Below are 25,850 nucleotides of genomic sequence, written 5' to 3'. Positions count from 1 at the left end.
GTTAATTTGTTTGCTTCTGCCTCTTTTCTCGTTGGGGGGTTTTTATTTTCATTGGGTTGGTGGACCATCCAAAAACGGCAACTTTGGTCGACTTTTTTTTGATATCGTTGAAATATTCCCAATCGGGCAATTCTGCATGTTAAGAGAAACCATGATAATCGAGAGGCGCAACTCACACCGACTCGCATTAGCCCCAGCCATGTGCGCTAAGACTCGCGTTCTATTTTATTTCATCTGTTTTTCTCTTTCCCCGAATTCAAGCATGCCCACAGAAATAGCGATCATGTCATCTTAAGCCTTTACACGAAAAGAACAAAACAAAACCCATGTCACTCTCGTTTGTTTCCAGTGATGCCGTCGCCCCGTTCTATGAAAGAAAGAGCCTCTTGTCTCTAGACTAGGTTGTTTATATTGAACAAAAAGCCCCACCCACCACCACCCCTCAAAAAGGCTCAAACGTAAATGAGATATGCACACAAGAGCATACTCCGCGCCAGTCTCTTAGTTTCCAGACTCTTTCCAAGAAAACAGGGCTGCGTTTCCCCTCGCCTTGGGCCGAACCTACATGGATTCCTGAAATCGCTGAACTAAATCGGGGGGATTTTCGGGAAAATCGTTCTGCTTGTCCTGATTGATGTGGAGTTTCTAATCCCACAAGGGAAATGTTTGACGACCGAATCTTCTTGCATATTCACTACACACACACACACACACACACTCGCGCGCGCACCAACAAAACCTTCATGTTGCTGTTTGTGGCTTTCTGCGTCCAGATTACGGAGTATATTGGATAACCTGGCAACAGACCAGAGGTTGCTTTGCTTTGCCTCACATACGCACCAATCGGAGAAGTGCCAGGCAATACAACCTGCTTGATTGGTAAACGTACGCAGGACCAATATCAAGATCAAGCGGGGTGGGTGGTTTGATAGAATGAAGCGAGTTGTCGTTAACATTTTCATGATCTGAATCGACCCAACAAGGATCACTCATTGAAACAAGTTTCCACACTTGACCCGTTTGCAAAACCAAGTAAACTGTACTTGTGGGTATCGTCGCCAAATCTTTCCTTATCATAGCTTTCACCAATCATCGACATCTCCCCCGTGATCCCATTCGCATTTAAATGCCCATATCGGTACGCGTCAGCTCTAGTACGAAGCAGGTCCCTCAGGAACCAGTGTAACGCGCCGATAGACTCTGGAACCCTGCAATGACGTCCTTGTCAACGTTGACGGCCCACTGCTCTTGAAATGTTGCTTCCCCACCAACAGCCTGCACAAGTCCCTGCAGTATCACTTGGACAAAAGGAAAGGCCGGCTCGGTATGCACCTGGTCGCGGTAGGTGAAGGCGCGATCACGCACATCCTGCGGCGTGTCCCAGTCGTTTGCATACTCCTCGGGCTTACCCTCCCACACCAACGAATCGCCCTGTCCGTTTTCATTGAGCAGTTCAGTTATGACAGAGGTCCACATGGCAAAGTAATCCTGTAGACGGCTCAGCACCAAGTCTCGAAGGGGCGATGACCCGTCAGCTGCTGCAAGCTCGCACAGTCTTGTGAGTGCCAAGCATGATAGCTTTTGCTTTTCCACATCAGCCATCATGTCAAAGCAGCCAAACCATTCATCGACCATCCATTTCCAGACCGCTGCCAGGTCGCCAGCGGCAGTCACCAGATGAACAAACGCACGAGGCTCACCCAGGGCGATGCGTGCCAGTATGCTAAAGTAGTGCGTCTCCTTGACTGAGCTGATTTGTGGTGAGCGTCGCTGTGGCCCAGTCGTTTGACGAGCCTCCCAGGCTTCGTGTATTCGCTCCAAAACCACTCTCAGGAACCCAATCTCCAGCATGTCTTGAACCACGACGGTCAAGCCCTCAGAGCCGCCTAGCTCTTGCGCGACCCGTAGTATGTAGTCGATTGCTTTGGCAGCATGGTGCACTTGATCCTTTTGCTTCGACTCCATGGCCGTTGCTAGCCCCTGCAGCGTTGGTCGCCTAAACTCATTGGAAAGAATGTTCTCGGGGGCGAGCAGAACGTATGTCTTAATGACCTGCACGAGCTCCACCGACAGTTCATTGTCGAACTCTATAAACGGCAGTGCCTTCAGCTCGAGGTGCATAAATTCAGGTGATACGGGTGGCGAACATTGTGCAACTGTCGCCTTCCATACTTCTGCTGCTTCCTCAATGAGGAATTTTGATATCTCTGAAGTAGGATCCATCGCTTGTGAGATCAAAGGCACGATGAAGGGATGATACTTTTGTGAATCCGTGCCCACGGAGTTAACAAGGGCCGTTAGGATGGCGAGAATGGACTGCTTCAACATGTACGCCTCGTCTCCAGCCTGCTCCCAGAGCTTGGGTAAAGCATCAATGAGCTGATCGCCCACTTGCCGAGCCGACGTTTCCATTCGATCAATGACAAGTCGTACAGTCTCAAGGACGGCAAGTTTTGTGTCGTCATGTTCCAGCTCGGTCAGCAAGCTGACAAGCCGTGTGAGGATTTCATACGCGTGTGGTTGAAAGATTTCACCCTTGAACTCAAAGTCATCGGCGATCTTTTTGAATTGCCTGGCCGCCGTTATCCTGACGACCTGGTCGTTGTGCTGATCCGCTGGGTTCATCAAATGCTTGTATATCTCAAACACTACAGGGCGCGTAGCGTCGGATATGTTGATGGGCACCCACTGACTGAGCAGGATGGCGATCCGACGCCGCAGCAACTTGGCCAACTCGCCCTGCATCTGAACGTCTTGGACTACGGTAGACGTTACGAATGTGTCAAAGTCGAATAGTTTGTACACCGTAGGCGCGGCACAGCCCATGGCCGTATACACTGCCTCTTTAGTGACAATATCTGCATCGGCCTTGGCCGTTGATTGGAAGTAGTTGAGCAGTGGTGGACCCAGCAGCTCCTTCCATTGGATCAGTAGGTCCAGGAAGACCCTCTCGGCGCATGGCCGGACCTCCCACTGCCAGGCATCTCCAGAGTCCCGTTCCTGGGCCTCCCACTCCTGTGGGTCTTCCTCCCACGCATCTAGATCAGCCTTGCGGAATATAAACAACTTTGTGATGATCACGTCGACAATCTGGGTCACAAACTGATCGGTGATCAACTGGGTCTTTATAAGCTCTTTGGCATGTGCTTGCTCCTGCTTGGCCTCTGGGCTTTTGTATTTGAAAGTTTGGAGGGGCCTGCAGATCATGGCCACGCAGCCTCGAATCAAAAGCAAGCCTTTTAGGGCGAGTCGTTCGAGTAGAGGGCCTTCGACTTTGGACTTGGAGCCGCCATCGCCCCCGGCTGAGGATATCTGGATGCCCCCCGATTTGTCAAAGACCTCGGCAAACTTGGCCACGAGATCCCAGTATGCATGCACAAGCTCTACAGAGTTGGGGAGCAGCGCAAAGTCCGTCGGCAACGTCTCACAGACCTCGAGGTGTAGCTTTGTGAATTGAAGCAGGTGCTTGCCGACCACCTCTTGATACGGGGCGGGCACTGCCGAGTCGTGACTGACATGGCCGAGGAACTGACCAAACTGGGTTTGCGTCATCTGCCAGAACTCACGTACGAGTTGGTCACGGTGAGGGTATTCGTAGCCCACCGTAACGAGAACCCGTAATATCCTGAGACATATCAGGCTGTTTTCCATGGCATAGTCTGCATCGTCCTCACCTCCTTGACCATTCGAGAGGAATCCGGCCCAGAAGTTCACCTGTTCCGAGTAGACTTCACCGAGAAGCATTACCAGCTCCGGCGTGACCTGTTGCAGTGCCGTCTGTGATTTGCGTAGCCGGGCCTTGGCCAGCTCCTTGACAGCCCGAAGCAGCACCAAAAGAGACCCATTGAGGTGTTGTTGGTTCCCGGTCCTAAAGTTGCTGACGAAGCCAACCATGTCCGATATGGCTGTAGGCCACTCGGCTGGGTAATCTATCCTGACAACCTTGGCGGTGGCAAGGGCGTTGTGTAGAGCCAGGTTCTTGTCATCTTCATTTATTGACCCTTGCAGTAGTCTCGACCTGATTATGTTCTTCTGGACGGGTGGTATGGACGATTTTGCTGATATGCTGCGCCAGCCTTTGTCGATGCCGTTTTTGAGGAGTATTATTGCGAGGTAGCGAACTTCACGCTGAACAGACTTGTCCAGGAATACGGTCTAGAGACGACAAGGTTGATTAGTTATTGATCTTGACGAGCTTCGCAAAAATAGCCAAGCAAGGTTGAAAACCAAAATGGCTTTGATAACGCTGAGGGTCAGGGCTCTGGCTCACCTGGAGGCCTGCATAATAATCTGGGTATGCCTCCCAGGCAGTGAGCTGCTGGCTGGCAGACTGCCTCTGGTTGTGATCGGCCGATCCGGCCTGGAGCAGCTTCGAACAGAGCTCTTGGAGGTTGAGTGGGCTGGCTTCACCCGGCACCTCGATGGCAAAGCTCATCCTTGAAGTGAAATCGCGGGTCAAAGAGTGTATTCAATTCTATTGGCAGCGGCGCTGCTGAGGAACCCCTTTCAATTGTAGCTAAAAAAAAAGAAACCAAAGAAGGAAAACACTAGATTTGCAAGAACGCGCCCGCACACTGAGACAGAAAAAAAAAGTTGTTGGTTTGGAGGTGATGCATCGTGCATGCTGGGAGCCAGCCTCATGATGCGGGGGAAGCTTTCAGCTGGAATGGTGGGGTACCATTCCGGCTCCACTATGTATGGCCGACAGGCACAACGGGCAGGACCGTAGGCATATTTGTGTTAAACATTTCATGTGCAGCACTATGTAAGCAAGGTAAGGTATACATACCTCTACAACCATAAGCAGCCGTATTGAAAGCTAGCCCCATACCGAATTAGGTCGCTCTAAGGCGGATATATACAGGTTTCTTCAGGTCCAAAATAATACCAGGGACACGGGCAGGTAGATATTGTCAACTAGTTTGCGCTATTTGGGAACTTTTTTTGGTGTGGTTCTCTGTGCTCTTTCTTCTCATCATATTTTCTTTGATGCTCCACGGCCCGTGTAACTTTTTGGGACGGAGCCGACAACTCCATTTAAATCTTGTATATCCGTGCCTCGGCGCACCGTCCATTGGTCCCATGGACGTTGCCCAAATCTCCTCAGGGCAAATTCAGCCCATAATCTGCCCTGAGGAATCTGATCATTCGAGGGCATTTATTCTGTAAAAAAAATGCAACCACACAGACTTGTTTGGAGGGAGTCAAAGTGGAGGCCCGTGGAAATGGCTGTTTCTCAAATGTACCTACCTACTACCTTATCTAAGTATATCTTTTCGAAAGGCCCCAACTAAGGTTGTCCCATCTGGTAGCCATTCTACCACCTTAGGAGGCTTTGTCGTATAGGTATCCCGATCGGTACCAAAACAAAAACTACATGTAACAAAAAGCAAACAACAACCTTTTTTTTTGGCAAAACGATGCCGGCAGCAGACGAAACCACCCCGGGCCTCGAAACTTCCCTCACGTCCCAGTGGCTGATATGCGTCAGCTGCGGGACCCAATACCCAACGACGTCGCGGTCGAGGCAAAAGACGTGCTTCATCTGCGATGACCCCCGACACTACACGCCGGCGGCCGGCCAGAGCTTCACGACCATGGCGGCGCTGCGTGCCTCGGGCCACCGCAACATCTTTATGCCGTATGAGCCGTCCTATCCGGGTCCGATGTCGCCTCCATCTCCCACCACCTCCGTTGCGTCGTCTGTGGTGGATTCCGGTTCGTCGCCGACCCTGCCTCCGTCGGATCTCTTGATCAACCGCCGCCACCCAATGGCCCAAGCGAGGCCCGACAGCTGGAAGCGACTCGGGGTCTCTTCCAGCAGCATACACAACAATCCCAAGGCCAAGAGGCTGTCCCCACAGCCGCCAAAACAGGAGAGATATCACCCGCATGGTGCCATGATCAGTATCGTGACAAAGCCCATATTCGCCATGGGCCAGCGCGCCATTCTTGTTCGTAAGTGCTTGGCAAACAGGAGAAGAATTGCATACGCACAAACGACGTATAAAAGAGATGACACGAGTCGCAAGGCTGGCCTTGGGCCCGGCCATAGGCAACACGTACTGACTCAAATACAAACCTTCCTGACAGACACACCCGCCGGCAACATCCTCTGGGACTGCATCACGCTGCTCGACGACGACACGGTGGAGCGCATCCGGGCCCTCGGCGGCCTGGCCGCCATAGTCATCTCACACCCACATTTCTACACGGCGCACGCCGAGTGGGCCGCCGCCTTTGGCTGCCCCGTGTTCCTGGCCGCCGAGGACAGGAAATGGGTCGCGCTCGAGATACCGCTGCACGTCTTCCTTGGCAACAGCAAGACGGACCAGATCATGCGCCGCTCCCACGAGATCATCATCGAGGGCGTCCGCTCCGGCTTCATCGCCGTCAAGTTGGGCGGACACTTCCCAGGTAGCATGGTCGGCCACTTTAACGGACGCCTGCTCATCTCCGACACCCTGCTCACAACACCCGCCGGCCTGGGCGGGTGGGAGGCCGATGCCGCCGGGATTGCGAGATCGAGGCCGCCGGGAATAAACACCTTTGCCTTCATGTGGAGTGGTCCCAATTCGATCCCGCTGTCGGTGGAAGATATTAGTAGGATCTGGGAAGTGCTCAAGAGGTACGAGTTCAAGAGCACACACGGCGCATTCCTTGGGGAGGATATCGAGGATGCCGCCGGAATCAAGAGACGAGTGTTGGAGAGCATTCAAATCCAGATCAGGCGTATGGGCTGGACTTATAACCCGCTCTTGACCGAGTCCGCACCCCCACAAATTTAATGTATGATAAGAGAGAGCTTGTTTTAGCGATATCTTGTGTTACTGCATGTACTGTCAGTCACCGGTCGTACTGCGCTTGGTTTTCAGGAATTCCGAGCAAAAAAAAAAAAAAAAAAAAAAAGTGAAATGGAAACGCCAAGAAAACTTGGGCTGGCGGAGTGACCGGTACACTCGCTAGGACGTATTCTCTGGAACGTAGTTCATCCGGTCTCTATCATCGCTGATGATCCTGCCCCATTCGAGAAGCAGCCTGAAAAGATAGATCTGCGCGTCTTCCGGTCTGAGAGCCTTCGCCGCCCACTTCTTTCCCTGGTCGGCGATCCAAATAGCATTCTCAACGTGTGCCTCAACCCCGGAATCCCGGCCTTTGATCTGGCCTCTACCATCCAGCCCCATAAAGTACGCCAGCGTGCTATGTAGTGCGGTGTAGCGAAGATCGACAGGCACAAAGTGCAGCCACGGCCTCAGTCGCTCCGAATACCACTCACGGAAGATGGTGCCCACGAAGGGCAGAGTGGACGATTCGAGCGCGTCCATGATAAGGTCGCTGCCAGGCCCGGTGTTTGAAACTCCCGTAGTGTCAGAGTCGGTCAAGAGGACGTATCGGTTGTCGAAAATGGGCGCATCGGCCTCCACTGCCGGGCCGAACTCTGTCATCATCGAACGGCAATATCTCGTAGTAATTTGTTCGGGAGTTTTGCAGGGCCCGTACTCGCCGATCCTGACGTTTGGCAGCAGCACCTGGTTCATTTCCAATGTACTTACCGGCTCGTACTGGAACGGTTTGTTGCCATCGGAGTCTTTCCAGTCCGTGGCCATAACGGTAAAGACCTCGTCAGATTGGGAGGCATTGTTAACGAGATGGACAAGCCTCTCTTGGTGTCCTCCATAATAAATCTGGTTTGGAAATGCGCCATGCTCACTTCTGCCGCGCCAGAAGAGTCGATCGTTTTTGTCATGCAACCCAAGGCCAGAATCCAAGACTTTGTTTTGGTTGCCTGGTTTCCTGGGCCACGGGATCAGAATATCACTGAAGGTGCTTGGTTTTGATCTACTAAACAGTGGCTGTAGATCGCTTAGCGGTGGAGTGACTGGGGCTGATAGGAAAAACCCGTGCAGTTTGAGCATATCCGGCTGGTGGCATAGATCAGATGCAAGCATCCAATCCTTGAGGAAAGCTCCAGAGGACTCTTGGCTGAAGCAAGAGACGCAAATATCTCGAGTATTCCAGTAAGATGTGGAACGCATGGTCGACCTCCTAGGGCAAGCTTGCATGTTGAGTCTTCGGAACTCGGCCCCTCCCATCGTTGGGCCTGGAGGAGACGCCATGTGATGCCAGCCTTCCCGGGTCTCCCCCGCTGCGTCGGGATGCAAAGAGCCTTTACCGTCTGCTCCAAGTGATTCACCTTGTTGAGTGTTATCTCGCCGGGAAAACCGCCCTCTCGTTCCGGGCAACACTCGCTCACCCACATTTCCCCAAGGCGCAAGAACACGTGGGTTTATGTCCAAATTGACGGCGATTTGCAGATCTGGAAGGTGCTTTGAAAACGACCGAATCATTTCCACTAGCCCGTTGACCTCGTCCGAATGCTCACTCGGAGTATCGCCATGAGTAACCTGGCCATCAGTAACCTTTATAACAACTATGTCCCGCTCAAGCTCAAGCTTTTTGATGCTTTCGCGAATCTGGGACGGCCGTAGTCCCCAAAATGGTTGCAAGTCCCGGTGGATCTGATCAAAGTAGTCGACGATGGGTGATTTATGTTCGATTGCATATGCATACCATAAATCGAAACCTTTCGGCGGCTCTCGATTATCATATCTTTGGCGGTATTCTTTGACGGCAACACGCAGTGAGTCGCTCGTAGATGCATGAACAAGCCAACGATCGGTCTCAACCCGCACATCTGATATCATGGTCTGAAGCGGGTGCGTACGAGTTGGATGGCCACGCCTGACAATGGCCCAAATGCTTGTACCGATGAGAAAACAGACCAGTACAAGAACCAGGCACGCAGAAACCAATGGTGAGACAGCCCGCGCACTATGAATGAACAATACTGCTCCAATAACCAAGGGTAGCATGTTCAGGATTACGGTGCTCGTCGCTAGACCATGCCAGGTTCCGATAGCCGCAATGTTGACGACCACCGCAACAAGTCCGCAGATAATTGCAAGGATGTGGACAAGAAATGCCGGGCCCACCTGGTTTACCAAGGATCCAGATGAGAGGATAAAGACAGCAAGCAAACACCCAAATAGCAAGATATCCATGCTATAGGCGATCCACGAGCTGACTGAATATCCATCCCCCGTCCTCGTCCATGCCCAGAAGGTATCAACCCCGTATTGGAAGATAAGGGCAACCGATGTTCCAATAGCAGCTTGAAGCAAAACACCAGCTACTGTGCTTATCAACTGCTTGGTTGTCCGTTGCCTGGAGAGCACGCGCCAGAGTATTTCGATTATGGTCGCCTCGGAAACTAGTCCGACTATTTGAAGCACAATCGTCCATGGTTTCGAAGCCCCACGCGAGCAAAAAAATGTAGACTTGGTCGTGGGAAGTGCAGCCAGCCAAGCACCAATGGAAATCAGTACAGACCCTACGGTCGAGATCCATCGAAGTGATTGAGCTAGACCTGGATTCGAATCATCTTCAATGCTTTGTGGCTGAGAGAGCCGCAACTGGCGGTAAAGTACAATGAGAGGAAGAAGTGCCTAGACGTGGTTAGTTGAGTCTTGACCTTTAGATGGGTGTATGGTACGCAGGACGTTGGGTCAGTACTGGAACAAACTCACCTCGAAGCCTGGCAGCGTGCATTGATGTTCAATGCCAAGAAAGATCTCAAGGCGTAGGACAATGAGTCCTACCAACAGCGGTATAAAGTACCTTCGAGGTCGCTGTGGAAGACCAGCATAGGATGACTTGGTAGTCAATACCTCATTTTCTGAGTTATGTGTATCTTTTCGGGCTTAGTAAATGTCATCATAGTTGTAGAAGAATAATATAAGTAGACTTACCGAATCTCCCACTGGCGCCAGGGAGCCATCGTGAAATCTGGCTGGCGCCCAAATGAGCGCCACAACATCCTACCAGACAGACCAGCACGAAAGACAGCCGAGGTAAACCTGGAGTATGTATATGTTTGTTAACGACTTAGACTCTTAGTGAGGACCTGGCGTAAGAGACCAAGTAGAATTACCTATCAGGTTTGGATTATTGAAGCCATATGTAATGCAGAAGAACGAGGCACTACCGTAGGGAAAATTGAGTGGGTCAGCCAGCCAGTTAAATAGCAATTAACTATCCAATATGAAGGACAGCAGATTGAGCTGATGGGGGGTTTTTTTCATTCTTGAATTGCTTCTGGAAATCAAATTATTTTCCAGATATGGAAGTGTACTCTGTAGGTATGCGAAACAGGTTTAGACTGTAGGGGCATCCCGTTGAGGTAAATGTACCTATCCAATGTAACTTGCAGGTTGAAACTTACCAAGCAGCCACATATGTTAACAGTACGCGCCTCTGATTGACATCCACAGTGGACATGGCGGCGGATCATTCAGCGATTAAAATGTCGAACTCCGGGTGCATGGTGGCCATAACTCAGAATTCCGAAAAGCCAATTGATTGTTGAGACGAGTCCTATCGTAGAGCTAGTTGGTTTGTTATGGTGAACAGAAAATGATGAGATGTTGCTTTGCTGTTACGGATAAGGTGCGACAGTGAGTTGGACTGCCTCAGGCCCCACATGGCCGTCCCAAATTGACGTCGACGGCCCCGGATCTGACAGGGGTTGCTTGGGTTGACCCACTTGCATGCAGGACCCCTGAATGAAAGGGCCAAGAACCACCCACTAACCCGAAGTCTCAGGGCAATCCGGAAGAAGTCAACTGGATTCTATACGAAGAAGACACCATTGTAAGTTTTGAGTCCAAAGTCCACCAACAACTCTCTTCAAAAAGAGAAAAGAAGGGGGATAAGAGGACCTGTCGCCGGAAGACGAAAGTCAAGATGGCACCCCTGACCGGCCCTGTAACAACGGGCCTGCAGATATTTGCAATACCCGGTGTAGTCCTCCTCATTGCGTTCCTGGGCTACGCTTCACAATGGGTTTTCCACACACCCGACCTCCAACCAGGGCCTCTGTCCAAGAACCAAATCATCACCTTTAACCTGCTCCTCCTCAACCTGTGGTGGAACTACTACAAAGCCTGCACCGTCCCGCCAGGAACCTACACCCACGCACGACCGCCGAGCGGTGACGACGACGTCGACGACAAGACGAAAGGGAAGAAGCAAGAAGATGAGCGGCAGAAACCTATGACGCCCGCTGCCGGCCAGAGGTGGTGCCGCAAGTGCGACGCGCCCAAGCCTCCCCGTGCCCACCACTGCCGCCACTGCCGCCGCTGTATCCCCAAAATGGACCACCACTGCCCGTGGACCGGCAACTGCGTGTCGATGCAGACGTTTCCCTACTTCTACCGCTTCCTCGTCTCGACCAACCTTGCCCTGTGGTACCTCTCCCGCTTGCTCTACCTGCGCTTCCGCGCCCTCTTCGACGAGCGTAACCTGCCCGCCTACCTCGGCCCCTCGCCCACCCGGATCGCCCTACTCACCGTCGTGGCCATTGCCTGCGCCCTCGTTTCCCTCGCCCTCGGCATCCTGCTGACCACCACCACAAAGGCGTGGCTCTTCAACCGCACCATGATAGAGGATTGGGAGGTGGAGCGCCACGAGAGCCTGGTGGGCAGGCAGGCCCGCGGCGGCTCGACGTGGTGGGCCAGCGAGGAGGAGGAGGGCGGCGAGGAGTCTTCATCGGAAGAGACTACGACCCCTTCAAACGGGCAGAAGACCCTGCGCCGCGTCGAGTTCCCCTACGACATTGGGATCTGGAACAACATGTGCCAGGCGATGGGCACACGCAACTTTCTGGCCTGGTTCTGGCCGTTTGCCGGCGGGCCGACCGTGTCGCGGACGGCCGGGTCTGGGGTCGGCTGGGACTGGGAGGAGAACGGATTCAACGCGCAGGCGGGCATGTGGCCGCCTCCGGACCCGGACAAGCAGCGCCGCGGCCACTGGAGGGGCAACGCCGACACGGCCGTCAAGTTGCCGACGTACGCCACGCCCGAGGAGGAGAAGGCTGCGTTCAAGGCCAGGCAGGAGAGGGACCAGCGGCTGAGGAGACGGAGGCAGCTGATGGAGGCTCAGCAGGGCTCGGGTATCTTTGCAGAGCTGGAGGAAGATGAGGAGCTCGAGGATCTCTTCCCTGAACAAAGGAAACGTGAAAAGTACGAGAAAGGGCTAGACGGGGAACCCGGCTGGACCAATGCTGACGGGGAGCGATTACGTGACTTTGGCGTTGACGAGGATTCAGACGATGTGGTTGAAGATGACATCGTCCCCCATAATGCGGATTTTGATCATGATGAAGACGAGGATGTTCCATTGGGGGAGCTGTTACGACGTCGGAGGGTCGCGTCTCGAAACCCAGATACGTAATGATACTTAGTACAGTACAGCCTCTAAATACACAGTCAACTCGGTTGGCGAAATTTTTGGGTTTCATGCTATTGATCATTGATTCTTATCTTCGTACCAAATCTCATCAACATCTATATGAGCCGCTGAAAATCGCCGAGTAACAGCAATGCGGTCAAAAGGGAAGCAAAGAGGAGGAATAACTGATTCATTACCTCAAGGGTCAAACAGTTAACAAACCACCTGTTATATAGTCCAGTCTAACTTCGATTCTCGGACCAGCCAATGTCGCGGGGTGAAAACCACACACTGAACAAACTCAACTTTGACACCTACGTATCAGAAACAGTACGTCAAACAGCAAGGTGAATCACCAGTCATCATCGTCGTCCTTCTTGGCCATAGCCTGCTTCCTCGCAAGCAGCGCGTCAGCCAGACTGTTGCCCAGGCTTGGAGTTGGCGTGTTGCTGCGGCTGCCGTCGGATCCGTTCAGACTCATGCCGGAGTCACGCGGCTGAAGGCTGGCAGGCTTCTTTCCAGCAGCTGGACGCTTCGCCGGGGGCAACGGCTTGTTCTTGCCGTTGGCTGCCGGAGGGGCTGGTGGGGGTGGCCGAGAAGCCGCAACCGGCGGAGGGGCCTGCTTCTGTTCCTCAACATATGCCGCCGGTACCCACGCCTGCTGGTTACCACTCTTGGCAAGCCACCATCCTGGAGATAGTTAGTATTTCGACTTGGTCCTGTTTTTCGATAATACGGGACAGAAAAAGAACTTACCATTGTTCTCTTTTTGCACAATCTCAATAAGGTCTCCCTCCTTGATCGACATTTCGTTCTCCTTCTGGCCAGCAAAATCATACAGCACCTTGGCCATGATCTTTGCCTTGGCAGGAGGGGCCGCGGGGGGTGGCGGGGGTGGCGCGCGGACTGATGCTGAGGATGTTTGTGACTGCTGCTGCGTCCGCACAGGAATGCTAGCAGCGACTTGCGCCTGCGCCTGCGGCTGAGCCTGCGGGACGGGCCGGGATGCCACCGCACTTGCACTTGCACCACCTGGTCTTGGTTGAGGTGTCCTGTTCGTCGTGCCCCTAGCCGGCCGTCCATTGGGGCCGCCGGGTCTGATGAGCTTTCCTCTTGTAATCGGTCGTGGAGGCACCGGCTTGCCCTTTGGTGTCGGACGTGAGACCGAGTTGGGTGGCTCTCCTTGCTGAGTATGCACAGCGCCGCTCTTGTAAAAGTCCACAGGGTTGGGGGAATCCTTCAAAACTTTGACTACCTGCATCTTGCCTGGCTTCTTGGCGTACTCGATAGAGTCTCCGATCTTGAGGTTGAAACCTCCAGGCATCACTCGCTCCATCTGTGTGAACATCTCCGTCTTCAGCACACAGTTGAGCAGCGGATCTGCTTCTTGAGGGGACCCAACGCCGAGGGAGAACCAATCGTCACGAGAACTAGATGCGCCAATGAACTTGATGGCACCAAGCGGTATCGCCTTCTCCGCGGTGATTTGCACTTGCCCGTTGACCAGCATCTGCGCGACGACGTAGAATTTGCTGTTGGTGACAATCAAAATACGTGGGCTTGCCTTGCTTGAACGGCCGAACTTGGCCTCAAGGATTTCACCACGGCATGAGAACACGGTCTTTTCATTACTCCCGATGCCAATAGCATTGCGAATGTGAGCGCCCGGCCCGCTAGAAGCATTGATGCCCAGGTAGTCGCCAATGAATCGTCTCGATCCGAGTATGGACATGCGCCTCCTTTCCTTGCGCCCCTGCAAGACCCTGTGCCCGTGGTCTCGAAGTTGCAAGTACTCGGCCCCTGTCCTCTTCTTGCGCCAGAATGTCTGGATCCGAGTTGCAGACTCTGCCCTATAGGCCAGGTACGCTCTCCACATACGCTGGATGCGCGTTGCCATGTTGTGCCAGTACCTGTCACGCATGTGCTCCAGAGCAAACAGAGTCTCAGGTGATTTGATAAAAGCCTTGGTGACACCCATCTGCCACTCTTCTTGGGGAATGCTGGTGTCCTTGAGAATCTGCTTGACCGCAGCCTCATACGATCCTTGCCACGTGTATTCACCCGCATACGATGTCGCAGGTGACAAGAGGAAGAAGCGGTCAACAAACTTCTCGAACGACTGTCGGTACGCGAATCCAGCGCGGCGAATGCGCACGTTCTCCTGCAGACCAAGATACTTGATCTGATGCAGGACATTAGGGACATTGTACTCGGTCGGTGACTTGTTCTCGTTGGGTTTGATTGTTCGAATGTATGAAGGTTGACACTTCATCAGGGTCTCGACCAGCGCATTCGCCGAGGTGCGAATTCTGTCTCCTGCGGTCGGTGGCTGCTTGCGGTTGTCCTGATCCACCTGGTTCGGGAAAAGGGTATGCAAGAACGGGTTTTGGCTGACTTGGAACATGCCCAGGAGACCCTTCAAAAGCTGATCCTTGTTCTTGTCTGTGATTCCATCAACCGTGTATGCCACGTCACCGGCGTAGTGCTTGATGATGAAGCTACCTTGCCTTGGGATCAAATGGGCGTTGGACATTCCGTTGACGCTCTGCATGAAGGTGCGGTCACAGGCTGCCGGATCGGCATGCGCCGTTTTGGTGGCGTCCTTCAAGGCAGAAAACACACCCGGAGGCCGTACACTTTCTATCAAGTCACACACAATCTTGTTGTCGAAGTACTTGATCGGAGTCCACTTGATCTGTTCACGTGCGTACTCGTCCTGCTCGGCTTTCAGGGTAAGTTGGATGAAGATCTGCTGAAGCTTTTCGTTCACGTAGTTGATGCAAAGTTGCTCGAAGCTGTTTTTCTCGAAAATCTCGAAACCGTAAATATCCAAGATACCAACGGAGTTGCTCGTCGGTTGGCGAGCTTTGAGTGACTGGTTTATCCTCTCGACGATCCAGTCAAAGAGGTTGTTGTATAATGATTTGGCCAAGGCGTCCCTGGTTGCCATTGCCTGTGCGACATTGGCAGGGGATTCAATGACTTCCCCGCTCCTCGGTGTCAATATCCTGATGGTGATGGCCTTGATGAGCTGCTGGGGGTCGACCTCAAGCAGGTACGCCAGAAATTCCACCACCGACTGATCTGTCACGGCTGCATATCCTTCGTCGTCTTCACGGAAAACGAGGTTGCCGGTCCACAGGATAGCAGCCAGTATCCGGAAAACACTATCTTGCTCCTCTTGTGACAATCCAATGACTTTCATGGCATTTAACGTGTCTTGGAACTCTGCAAGATCGTCTATTCCATCGACGTCGAGACACTTGGATCTGCTGGTGTAGATGTAAGTTTCTGGCTTCTGGATGCCAAACATTTGCCGGTAATGCTCAGAGGCTCCCTTGGTGAACTGGTAAAAGATGTGAAAGTTGCGCTCGTTTGTGATCTGGCCCACCACTCTTGACTTTTCCAGCAAGTAGTTCGTGATGTCGGCACCCACCGGCTCGCCAACCGAGTTGAAGTGTATTTGCAGGTACTTTCCGAACCGCGATGAGTTGTTGTTCCTCAAAGTCTTGGCGTTGCCAAAGGACTCTAGTAGAGGATTTGTGGCCAACACCATGTCCTTGATCTGCTGAATATCAGTCGAGTCGCCCCCTGAGACGCTCGCGATATACTGCATGATGCGCTTCGCGGCCTCGGTCTTGCCCGCTCCCGATTCGCCTGAAATGATAACACACTGGTTGTCCTTGTATGCCTTCATGTTGTAGTAAGCCGACTCGGCGATGGCGAAGACGTGCGGCGGCATCTCGAGACGGTTCTTGCCCTTGTAGCTGTCCAGGACCTGGTCTGTATAGATCCCCAGGTCCCTGAAGGGGTTGACCGAAACCAACACATGGCCGATATATGTGTAGATTTCCCTACCCTCGAATCGCTTCTGCAAGTTCTCGTTGATCGCCTCGTTGGAGACCTTACTGAGAAGGGTCAGGTCTGAGACGCCGACATCCTTCTTCTTGCTCGTTTCGAACGTCGCCTTCTTAGGCCTCGCTCTGCCGCCCGACGCTCCCCCCGCGACTGCCTGCCCGGCGGCAGCCTTGTCTTTCCCTCGCCGTGTAATGCCCTGCGCGGTGAGAAGGTACCGAGATTAGCGGAGATCCTTTGGCGGATACCGGCACCGCCGCGGGATTGCGCGATGATAGGGCGCAACTCACCATTGATGATCACCCTAGTGCAGGGGCAAACATGCAAGCTGGCTGAAACGAAACACAGGTTTATCGGGGCTTGAGTCGGAGCACAACACTCTCGATGTAAGATGCACTCTGTAATGGTGTATGAAGAATCTCGAACGTGGATGCGATCCAACTGGTTTTCGAAGCAATCAGTAGCGAATGCGCGTGCCTTCTTTTGCTGCACGTATGTCGTTTGTCACTCTGGCACAGAATGCACAGCTTGCATTGGCAGGTTGTTTGTTGGATTGCTTCGCCTCATCACTTACGAAACGTCAACCTTGGCGGCGCTGCCTGACGGTGGATGCAGGAGTGACGAATTGCCCCACTAACAGTTACTTTGGCGCCCGCTGGCAAAGCTACAGGCCCAGCCACTCCAATTGAGCAACCGGACGAATAACAGTGGCTGGTGCTTGGCTGCAATTACAGCCCACAGCCACGTTGCTACTTGATTACATAATAATTGGATTGAGGCAGGTGAGGCAAAGGCAGGAACAAACTCGAGGATGACGAATAAGCTCAACCATGGCTTGGCGGAATAAAACCCCGGGTCATGACTTGCTCGCAGACCAGCTGCCAAGGTTCTCAGCACCTGTGGACTTGCTCACGACTCGCGCATACCAACCGGGTCTTGTTAAATCCGGATATGAGCTGGCCATATTCCGGTACTACCGTGTTCCCGACCGGCGCCATGGGTAGTATAGACGCGGTGCGGCCGAGATTCTCTCTGCGTTCATGACCGCTTCGTCCGATGCCCGCGACGAAAAAGATCAGATTGAACTTTTGCCGTGATATGAAAGTTTTCAACAAACAATCCCTTTCTGTCTGCAGCCTCGTGTCCACGCAAAACGTTCTGCTATCAGTGATGCCTGTCGTCCATGGCGTGTCAAGAAACCACAGATTACCTTGATTCCAACAATACCATGTCACTCAATACATACTTGCTGGAAATTAGTTTCCAAGGGGCTGCTGTCCCTAGCAAAATAGGCTTAGCCTTGGGTCTCTCCGTATGAGGTTGCTGTTTGCCGCGTCGCGAACACATCATCACCATCCGACCTGGGGATACACGTAGAATGGTGATGAGAGAACTTCGTATCGCAATCTATCAGTTCCACCTACCCCGCCCAGTGTTCGCGGTGCGCCTATCTTGGCGTTTCCTCAGGCGCTCGTGCGCAGGCTTCCTGTTTGTGATCTTGAGTAGAGAATGTGCAAGGTCGACCCCATATTCTCTATCACAAGCTGATTGGGGGTGATGGCCATTCTGGGCTTTTTCTTCCTTTCTTTTTTCCCTCTTGAATCACAGCTTGGCGTTAAAGATAGTATGTCACTCGTGTCACAGAGTCAGCCAAGTACTCAAGTCTGCTCATCTGCAGTACAGATCCAGTGCCATCAAACGCATTTCAGTTTGACGAAACTATTTGACATACAGTGAAGGGGTGTCATAATTGCTCACCGCAAATTAACCAGCATAAAACATGGTCTTCGAGAAAGGAGGGGGGAAACCATACGAAAGAGTCATTAGGCTGCTGCTTTCCCAGGTACCAGCCATGTGCTGACGCGGTCGACTGTAAGTAAGTTAGGAAAGCGTCAAACGTGCAGGTCGATCGAACGTCGAGGTAGGCCAAATTTAATCAGACTTGGCTACACCACAGCAGAATGAATGTTGCGTTTTGAGAGGGATGGTTACGATGCAAATCCAGATGTCGATGCAGAAAGCCATCATGTTTCTCGATCCAGCCGATGCAGGTAATCAACGACAATCGGAGTGCCAAACTAACATAAGCGGCCAAGGGGGTATTATGGAGATGATTGCATCAGATTCTCAAAATCCCGCCCTGTGGTAGTACAAAATCCCATGTTTCGAGACAGGTAAGCCGTGGCAGGAGATGGCGGAGATGTCAAAAGTGCATGGGCGGCGATCATGCATCCCCTCAGGCAAGTTTAATTTTGATTACATCCTAGCTATTGCTGTTTTTGTACTATGGTATAAAATTTCCAAGGTCCATACGAAACCTCCGAGGTGTAAAGATGTTACGCTCAAAATGGGCCACATTTTGGCCATGTATTGTTAGTTGTTTCGAGGCTCCTGTTTCGCACGATAAACCCCTAGTCAGGCTGAAGCGGCTGATTGGTGGCTTCGGGGGCCCAAGTGCGGGTTCTTGGTCCCACTGTGAGACGGCGGCGCTCGGCCCCATGGATGGGATTCTGGAGGAAACTCGAAACCCAGCATGCGATTCTTGTTGCCCAGACATGGCATTCTCGTTTGAGGCTCGTCTAGCCCGACAAACAATGGCTGATCAGTCCTGCGAGTCTAACACTGTGTAGGATCTGCCGGTCGGTCGAGTTTGCTCACCTCTATCTGCCTTTATGTACGTGGTATTATCAGACCCAAGCGATAGAAATATTTACTAGGTTTGCTGGGCAGCAGGCAATTTTGTGACCCATTCCGCCTGAACAAAACTAAGTCAGCCAGCATAGGCCTGGTTTATTGGATAATGAGGTGAGACGAACTAAATGGCTAGGTGTGCAAATGCCTGACTAGTGTTTGGATGACAGCCACTGGCTAAAACCTTCGGCCAGCCGTTGACGCCGGGAGCTAGGGCGAACGGATTGCGGGGGGAAAAGTCAATCGCTTACATCTCACATTTCTGATAACGGCTCAATTAAGCAATCAGAGATGACCCTTGATCACACATTTGGTCTGAACTGCTGGTGCATAGGCAAAAGACATATATCCTCACCCACTATCCTTACTGTCGTCGTAAGCCCAGACAAACTGCAATCTATGATAGGTGCGCACTGTGGTTCTAGTTGCAGAACCCCTCTCCTCAACGACAGGGAGGTGCAATTTTAGGGTGTGACATGGGGCTTTAAAATTGGAAGAGAGAGAAGAAGAAAAAGGAAAACCCACTACAAAGGAAATCGTTCCTGATCCAAGAATTTGAATATAGAAGTGCATCTTGAAGTTGATTGAATCACTCACGTGCACTCCGCGATCGGTAAGGCCCGTATCTGATGTGTTTAGCTAGACAAGACAAAGATGATATTGAAGATGCTGAACAATGACGCTTTGGGACTTTTTGCGCAGTTGCAGGACCGTCTGATCCATAAGCGTACAAAGCTTGTCCAGTCGCGTGGGATGGCAGACATGCTTCGTAGAATAAAATCAAGTGGTCGCTTGTTCCGTAAATTGTAAGGGGCATCGTACCTTGGCTGGTGGAGCGTGTCCGCTAGGGTTGTATTGTGCGTGCAGTAAGCTTAATAGGAAATGTGTCATGCCTGGCCTTGCTTGCTTCCATCCTGGAAAAAAAGCTCTGTTGCGCACCCTGGAAGCAGTACTAGTCTAGACTAGGAGAGATCTACCCACTTCCGAGAAACGGTCCTTTTCCCGACGAGTCGAAGACTGGAGAACGTTGATCGGAACCATCGGCTTTGTTCACTTTGTCGTCTGAGCCAAGACGTAGACAAGAAGGGGCACCCGAAGTCATCCCGACCAGAAATGTAAATGCATATGCAAAATGCCCCGCAGTTGACCATATCATGCCAATTGCCTATTACCTGCTGTACTAATTAAATTATGGGACAGCCCTGGCACAGATTAGCTAACTTTGGTATAGTCTTGCGCAAAAAGTCAACACAACAGAGCCACGATGCGAAAACCCGACTCGACTTCCAAGGATTGACTGTGATATGGAGCGTTTTGGTGTACGGAGTACAGACTGTCACGCCGAGCTAACTTACATAGTCCCATCTGTCTTGAGATGCATTCATGCACATGCACGAACGGTGGTACTACTTAAGCGCCCGCAAGTCCATGTGGCAGTAGTTCTGGCTCTATTCTTAGTATTCCTTCAGGTACGGAGTCAGTGATTGGGGGATTCTTCTCCAATCACAGGGTCGAGATGCACCCTCCACTCTCCATGGCACAATTCCTGTTCAGAGGCGTGAGATCAATCAGTTTAGATCGTCCAATAATTTTTATTGTTGTTTTGTTAAAAAGTCAAAATTTTCTTTTAATGACATCTTCAACAACGCAAAACAGTCGTTATTGTCACCAGATGCAGTAGTCAATTGCTTTGTGGCGCACCCCCTTTGACCGAGAAAACGGTTGACGGTTCTGCAGAGACTGGGGCTAGTTTTAAGCATCTTCTCCACCCCTGCCAAAGGCGAAACAGCAGCGGAGCGTCCAACGACCCCTAGCCCAGCCGTCTCTGACACATCTCGTCTCAACTCGTCCTACGTTTAAAAAAAATTTACCGTCGAACAACGCGATCGGATCAGCTCCTGACACAGGTGCCTCCTCAGTGCGAAACTCCTCCCAGCGTCTGATCTACGCCTTTGGCCACGGCCCATCATCCTTGTCGTGGGAAGGAAGACCAAGGGGAAAATCGTTCTATCCCATCCATCAGCCGCGCTAACCGTACAGTGCGTTTTTGATGGTTCACACCCAGCACCCGGCCCACTGGCACGCACCGTCTTTCCGGCCCCAGTTGTCGACGGTCAACTTGCGTACGTACCACACGGGTTTGTGTATGGGTAGTACCTCGTAATTACTGCAGTCTACTATTGTGGGTGGGTTGCAGCAGTCCCCGCCCGGGTCGTCGACGCCCCAAGGGTTCGTTGTCCACACTCCTCTTCGACTGGCGCAATAGCTACTAGGTTTCCTCGCTAAAAGCTAAAAGGACCAGAAAATAGGAGAGGAGTTTCATGGACAGCTGACATCCGAATGCCCCAAAGGTTCCCACTCTTCCCTGCCGACATCCCTTGTCATCATCCACCCCCCTGGTCGCTTGTTTTGCTTGTATCTCGCGTTCCTCTTATGACCCTATGTCCACCCACCGCTTGCAACCTTAAACCTTTTTTATTCTTTTCCTCCGCTTCTTCTTCTACTTGGCGTAGTAGTTGAAGATTCTACGGCGGTCCCGTGAGTCAAGGTCAAACTTCAACCTTCCTTTTCATTCTCTTCCGTCGCTGCTGGATCAGATCACTCTTTTTTATTTTTTCCGATTGGGGGTCGACAACTTCCTCTTTCGTTACTTTTTTCTTGTTTGTCCGTCTGTCTTTGTTGGTTCCCATTGGGGGTTATTTGCCTGGAATATATTATACACATTGTAATTTGGGAGGCCGCTGGAAGATTAAACCGGGAATATCTGGATAAGAGTCAAATCACCAGAACTCCTGCAACCACGAAGGTTCGGCGCCGACATACGCTCTTTAACGAACAACGATCGATCGAGACGATCCCGGTCGACCGCATCATCAGTCGGCACCTGTCGCAGGTCGACATCCCAAATACACCTAATATCCGAATCTAGCCTCGAAAGGCAACCACCGCCAACATGTCGGTCGGAGAGTTCTTGGCTAAGCAGCTCACGGCGCAGAAGCTTTTCTTCAACATTAGCTTTTGGGGTTTCCACATAGGAATCTTTGCCTATGGTTGGTATAAGCAGTTTTCAGACCCCCGCCTGGCTGGTCTGAACACTCTTACGTTCTCCGTGTGGATTTCTCGAGGTGCCGGTCTGGTGCTTTCAGTCGATGGAATGTTGATTCTGCTGCCCGTCTGCCGAACGATCATGAGGTGGATCAGGCCCAAGATCCGCTTCATCCCCTTGGACGAGAACATTTGGTTCCATCGGCAAATCGCATATGCCATGCTGATCTTTAGCATCACCCACACCGCCGCGCACTATGTCAAGTAAGCATTCCTTCGGCCGGGCGAAAAAAAAGGACAGGGAAAATACGGGCGAGACCAGGATACTAATGCACCACTGAACAGCTTCTTCAATGTCGAGAGATTGCAAATTCGTGCCCAAACCGCAGTTCAGATTCACTACGCGCAGCCTGGTGGTGCCACCGGCCACATGATGCTGTTGTGTATGCTTCTCATGTATACCACAGCTCACCACAGAATTCGTCAGCAATCCTTCGAGACTTTCTGGTACACTCACCACCTGTTTATCCCGTTCTTCCTCGGTCTCTACACCCACACTGTGGGATGCTTCGTGCGTGACACTGTCGAGCCTCACTCGCCTTTCGCTGGAGACGAGTACTGGAACCACTGTATCGGATACCTGGGTTGGCGCTGGGAGCTGTGGACTGGTGGCTTTTACCTGCTTGAGCGCCTTTACCGCGAGATCCGTGCCCGTCGTGAGACCAAGATTACCCGCGTCGTCCGCCATCCTTATGGTGAGTTTTTTTTTTTCCTTTTTTTTCTCCTCTTTGGACCATCTATGGTTGGATTCTCAGTGCTAATACGTGATTCCGCAGACGTCGTCGAAATCCAGTTCAACAAGCCTTCTTTCAAGTACAAGGCCGGCCAATGGCTCTTCCTGCAGGTGCCCAGCGTCTCAAAGTACCAATGGCACCCTTTTACCATTACTTCTTGCCCGTACGACCCCTATGTTTCGGTCCACGTTCGTCAAGTCGGTGACTTTACCAAGGCTCTCGGTGACGCCACAGGTGCCGGAGCCGCCCAGGCCAAGCTCTATGAGGGAGTCGACCCTATGGGTATGTACGAGGTCGCGCTCCAGAACGGCCAACAGATGCCCATGCTCCGCATTGATGGTCCCTATGGTGCCCCTGCCGAGGACGTGTTTGAGAACGAGATTGCAGTCCTCATTGGAACTGGTATTGGTGTCACTCCTTGGGCCTCGATTCTCAAGAACATTTGGCATCTGCGCAACGGCCCGAACCCGCCTACCCGTCTCCGACGTGTTGAGTTCCTCTGGGTTTGCAAGGACACCAGCTCGTTCGAGTGGTTCCAGACTCTTCTGTCCTCGCTCGAGCAGCAGTCAACAGACGCTGCAGGTCTCCCCGGCGGCAACGGTGTCGAGTTCCTCAAGATTCACTCTTACCTTACTCAGAAGCTCGACATGGACACCACCCAGAACATCGTGCTCAACTCGGTTGGCGCTGCCCTCGACCCTCTGACTGAGCTCAAGTCCCGCACCAACTTTGGTCGCCCCAATTTCGCCAAGCTGTTCGCCTCGATGCGTGATGGTATCATGGATAGGACATATCTGAGTGGTCTCGAGGGAAGCATGAAGACCACAGTGGGAGTCTACTTCTGCGGTCCTTCAGCAGCTGGTACGTTTATCTTGGTCCCTATTCAAATCACGTAGTCATTATTCACTAACATTCTTTTTTTTTCACAGCTCGCGATATCAAGGCTGCTTGCAAGACTGCATCCGTCAACGAAGTCGAGTTCCGCTTCTGGAAGGAGCATTTCTAGACGTCTCATACCAACATCTTGCATCTTTACTTTTTTCTGCCTTTGGCCCTATTCGGCCACTTATTCTATACCACAAGGGAAAAGACTGCCGAAATCTATTACGACGCAGAGGCTTCTAAAACGTTGGGAGAGCGTCATGTACGAGGGGGATGAGCTACAGAGCCGGCAGCGTGGTATCCAGAGCGGCATTGTCAATTCCTGTTTTCAAGCATCAAACATACTTCATACTAACGCTGTACATTTTTTTTATTATTGTGCTTTTGCATCCCCTCGTGCACTCATAGCAGTCAATATTTTGTGACCTGGCGACGCGAGAAAAATATTTCGGATGGTTTTAAACTGAGTGCAGCTGAGGCGCGTTTCGAACAAATGGGAAGCGGATGGTGGGGATGGGTTCGAACAATATGACGGAAGACAAGACAAGCCTTTTTTTTTGTGTGTTTAGGGGAAGCCAAGGTGGCGAAGTCTCTTTGATCTTAACATTCAGATATCCGGCGGACTCTTTTTTTTTACTTACAATGTTATAAATATCCAGGAAATTTCAACATCATCAAAGCCAAAAGGAGAAAAAAAAAATTCCGAACTATCTGAACTATCTTGGTTGGTGTGTTCGTCCCTTTGATGGATGTCGTGGCCTTTCGAGAAAAGCTCGGGAAGGTGGGCAGCAAGCGGGTTCGGGTGCCACCCCAAAAAAATTCTCCTTTTTTCCCTTTGAACAAACTAACGTAAAGTGGTTAACCTACTTTGGGGGTTGTTTGGCTAGCAAGGCTAGGTACAGCTAGCTGCCTTTAACCCGGCGCAGTGCAAATCCGATGTTTGACCCTCTTTCACTAACCCCTGCGTCTTTTTTTTTTTTTTTTTTTTTTTTTTTTTTTTTTTTTTACTTGGGAGAGTTTTCGCATTTTACTGGTCCCTACGTTTGCATCTCTTTTTCTTCTGTCACTCTACCTACGGTACACTCCCGGCAAAATGTGGCCGTCAAGCCGTCCACTCTCAAACGTGACCGGTTTCCGAATTCCCTCTTCTCACCCCCAAACCCAATTCAGACAGAGAGCTCTTTCACCCCATCCCCCCATGACGATGCTTATTTTGACCTTTTCCCTTACCTTCGTCGCGCGACCGCTGAAGGAAATCTTAGTAAATGCCATATATTTTTCCACGTTTCCGATCAGCTGGGGCCGGGTAGCCAGTTGAAAGGTCGAACCACTTGTTTCCACTCCCTTTTTTTCCAACGGTGTCTTGGAAGTATTCAGGTTGACTTGTGCATCTCCGGTCGATTTGTCAAAAAATATTCCCCACCTCTTTCACTCGTTCAATGTGCTTTGTTCATTCTATAATGGGAATAAAAAAAAAAAACTGCACGGAAAGTTCTTGAGCCGCGTTCCTCGGGAGAGGAGGACCGCCGGAAGTTTTGTTAGTTTGACAAGCCGGCGCCAGCAACAGGCTAAACCTCAACTTGAGGGTTTGTCCATTCAATCGCTTATGGGACCAGGGGGGTGCCTTGTAGTCATTGTCTCTATCCACAGTCTGGGACTTTACGGTATTCAATCCGTACATAAACCGTTGATGCATTTTTTTCTTTTTGTCACTGGGGCTGACGCCACTGTGTTGAAGAAATTATTACTGTTATCTTCTTGTTCTTTTTGTATGGTCCTGGAAACAGCTTCAAAACCAACAACGCCAGAATGGCCTCACGAATAAAATCTACATGACGCCTCCAAGAAAAGTATCGTCAACAACGCGGCTCTTGGCGCCAACTACTTTATCCAAAGGCGCCACTTCAAAATAAGGTATTGACAGGACAAGGCGTCCCCATGTTCCATGTTGAAAAAGCATGTGGTTGTCCGCCTTGGCGGTCCCCAAGAAATTGGGACCATGCACCTATATTACAACCCCAGACCCGTGGTCTCCGCTCATGCCAAGTTCTACGATCAGGCCATATATTCCGTGCGCCGGGCCAAAATCGAACCACCGTCGAACCTTTTTGATTGCGATTTTGTATGTACCCTGAACATGCTCTACCCTGCCTTGCCTTGGCTACTTTGTCGAGATGTCTTTTTTTTTCATGTGCCTTGTTCATCGTTCATGGATCAAAAGATCACCCCCCAAAAACGGTAAATATCTGCCTCGGCTAAGTAATATTGCATGTACTGACTGCGAATTACAACATG

The 25,850-nt window shown here is 51.6% G+C and overlaps 6 protein-coding genes across 6 annotated transcripts; 3 read left to right on the top strand and 3 right to left on the bottom strand.

Moving 5' to 3' along the window:
* Positions 1-385: 385 nt before the first annotated feature.
* Positions 386-4,610, bottom strand: MGG_00744 (uncharacterized protein). Its single transcript, XM_003718207.1, has 2 exons — positions 4,271-4,610; positions 386-4,155 (listed from the first exon to the last, which is right to left on the bottom strand). Exons 1-2 carry the CDS (start codon positions 4,433-4,435, stop codon positions 1,171-1,173), a joined length of 3,150 nt encoding a protein of 1,049 aa, XP_003718255.1. The 5' UTR covers positions 4,436-4,610; the 3' UTR covers positions 386-1,170.
* A 552-nt stretch (positions 4,611-5,162) lies between these two features.
* MGG_00746 (uncharacterized protein) lies at positions 5,163-10,524 on the bottom strand. Its single transcript, XM_003718206.1, has 5 exons — positions 10,283-10,524; positions 9,992-10,041; positions 9,810-9,917; positions 9,588-9,751; positions 5,163-9,506 (listed from the first exon to the last, which is right to left on the bottom strand). The coding sequence occupies exons 1-5, from the start codon at positions 10,336-10,338 to the stop codon at positions 6,963-6,965; spliced, it is 2,922 nt and encodes a 973-aa protein (XP_003718254.1). The 5' UTR covers positions 10,339-10,524; the 3' UTR covers positions 5,163-6,962.
* Positions 10,525-10,671: 147 nt separating this feature from the next.
* On the top strand, positions 10,672-12,358 carry MGG_00747 (palmitoyltransferase PFA4). The gene has a single exon (XM_003718205.1). It carries the CDS (start codon positions 10,804-10,806, stop codon positions 12,289-12,291), a length of 1,488 nt encoding a protein of 495 aa, XP_003718253.1. The 5' UTR covers positions 10,672-10,803; the 3' UTR covers positions 12,292-12,358.
* MGG_00748 (myosin-1) lies at positions 12,198-16,766 on the bottom strand. The gene is made up of 3 exons (XM_003718204.1): positions 16,434-16,766; positions 13,045-16,342; positions 12,198-12,978 (listed from the first exon to the last, which is right to left on the bottom strand). Exons 1-3 carry the CDS (start codon positions 16,434-16,436, stop codon positions 12,641-12,643), a joined length of 3,639 nt encoding a protein of 1,212 aa, XP_003718252.1. The 5' UTR covers positions 16,437-16,766; the 3' UTR covers positions 12,198-12,640.
* Positions 16,767-18,169: 1,403 nt separating this feature from the next.
* On the top strand, positions 18,170-18,773 carry MGG_17379 (uncharacterized protein; the record flags this gene model as incomplete). The annotated part of the gene is made up of 3 exons (XM_003718203.1): positions 18,170-18,194; positions 18,293-18,317; positions 18,449-18,773. The coding sequence occupies 3 exons, from the start codon at positions 18,170-18,172 to the stop codon at positions 18,771-18,773; spliced, it is 375 nt and encodes a 124-aa protein (XP_003718251.1).
* A 2,482-nt stretch (positions 18,774-21,255) lies between these two features.
* MGG_00750 (cytochrome b-245 heavychain subunit beta) lies at positions 21,256-24,320 on the top strand. Its single transcript, XM_003718202.1, has 4 exons — positions 21,256-22,143; positions 22,225-22,634; positions 22,716-23,534; positions 23,603-24,320. The coding sequence occupies exons 1-4, from the start codon at positions 21,788-21,790 to the stop codon at positions 23,677-23,679; spliced, it is 1,662 nt and encodes a 553-aa protein (XP_003718250.1). The 5' UTR covers positions 21,256-21,787; the 3' UTR covers positions 23,680-24,320.
* The last annotated feature ends 1,530 nt before the right edge of the window (positions 24,321-25,850 follow it).

The sequence above is a fragment of the Pyricularia oryzae genome, chromosome 5 (genome assembly GCF_000002495.2).
Source record: "Pyricularia oryzae 70-15 chromosome 5, whole genome shotgun sequence".
Taxonomy (NCBI): domain Eukaryota; kingdom Fungi; phylum Ascomycota; class Sordariomycetes; order Magnaporthales; family Pyriculariaceae; genus Pyricularia; species Pyricularia oryzae.
The sequence above is the reverse complement of the archived record's forward strand: the minus strand, read 5'-3'. Positions and strand labels throughout refer to the sequence as shown.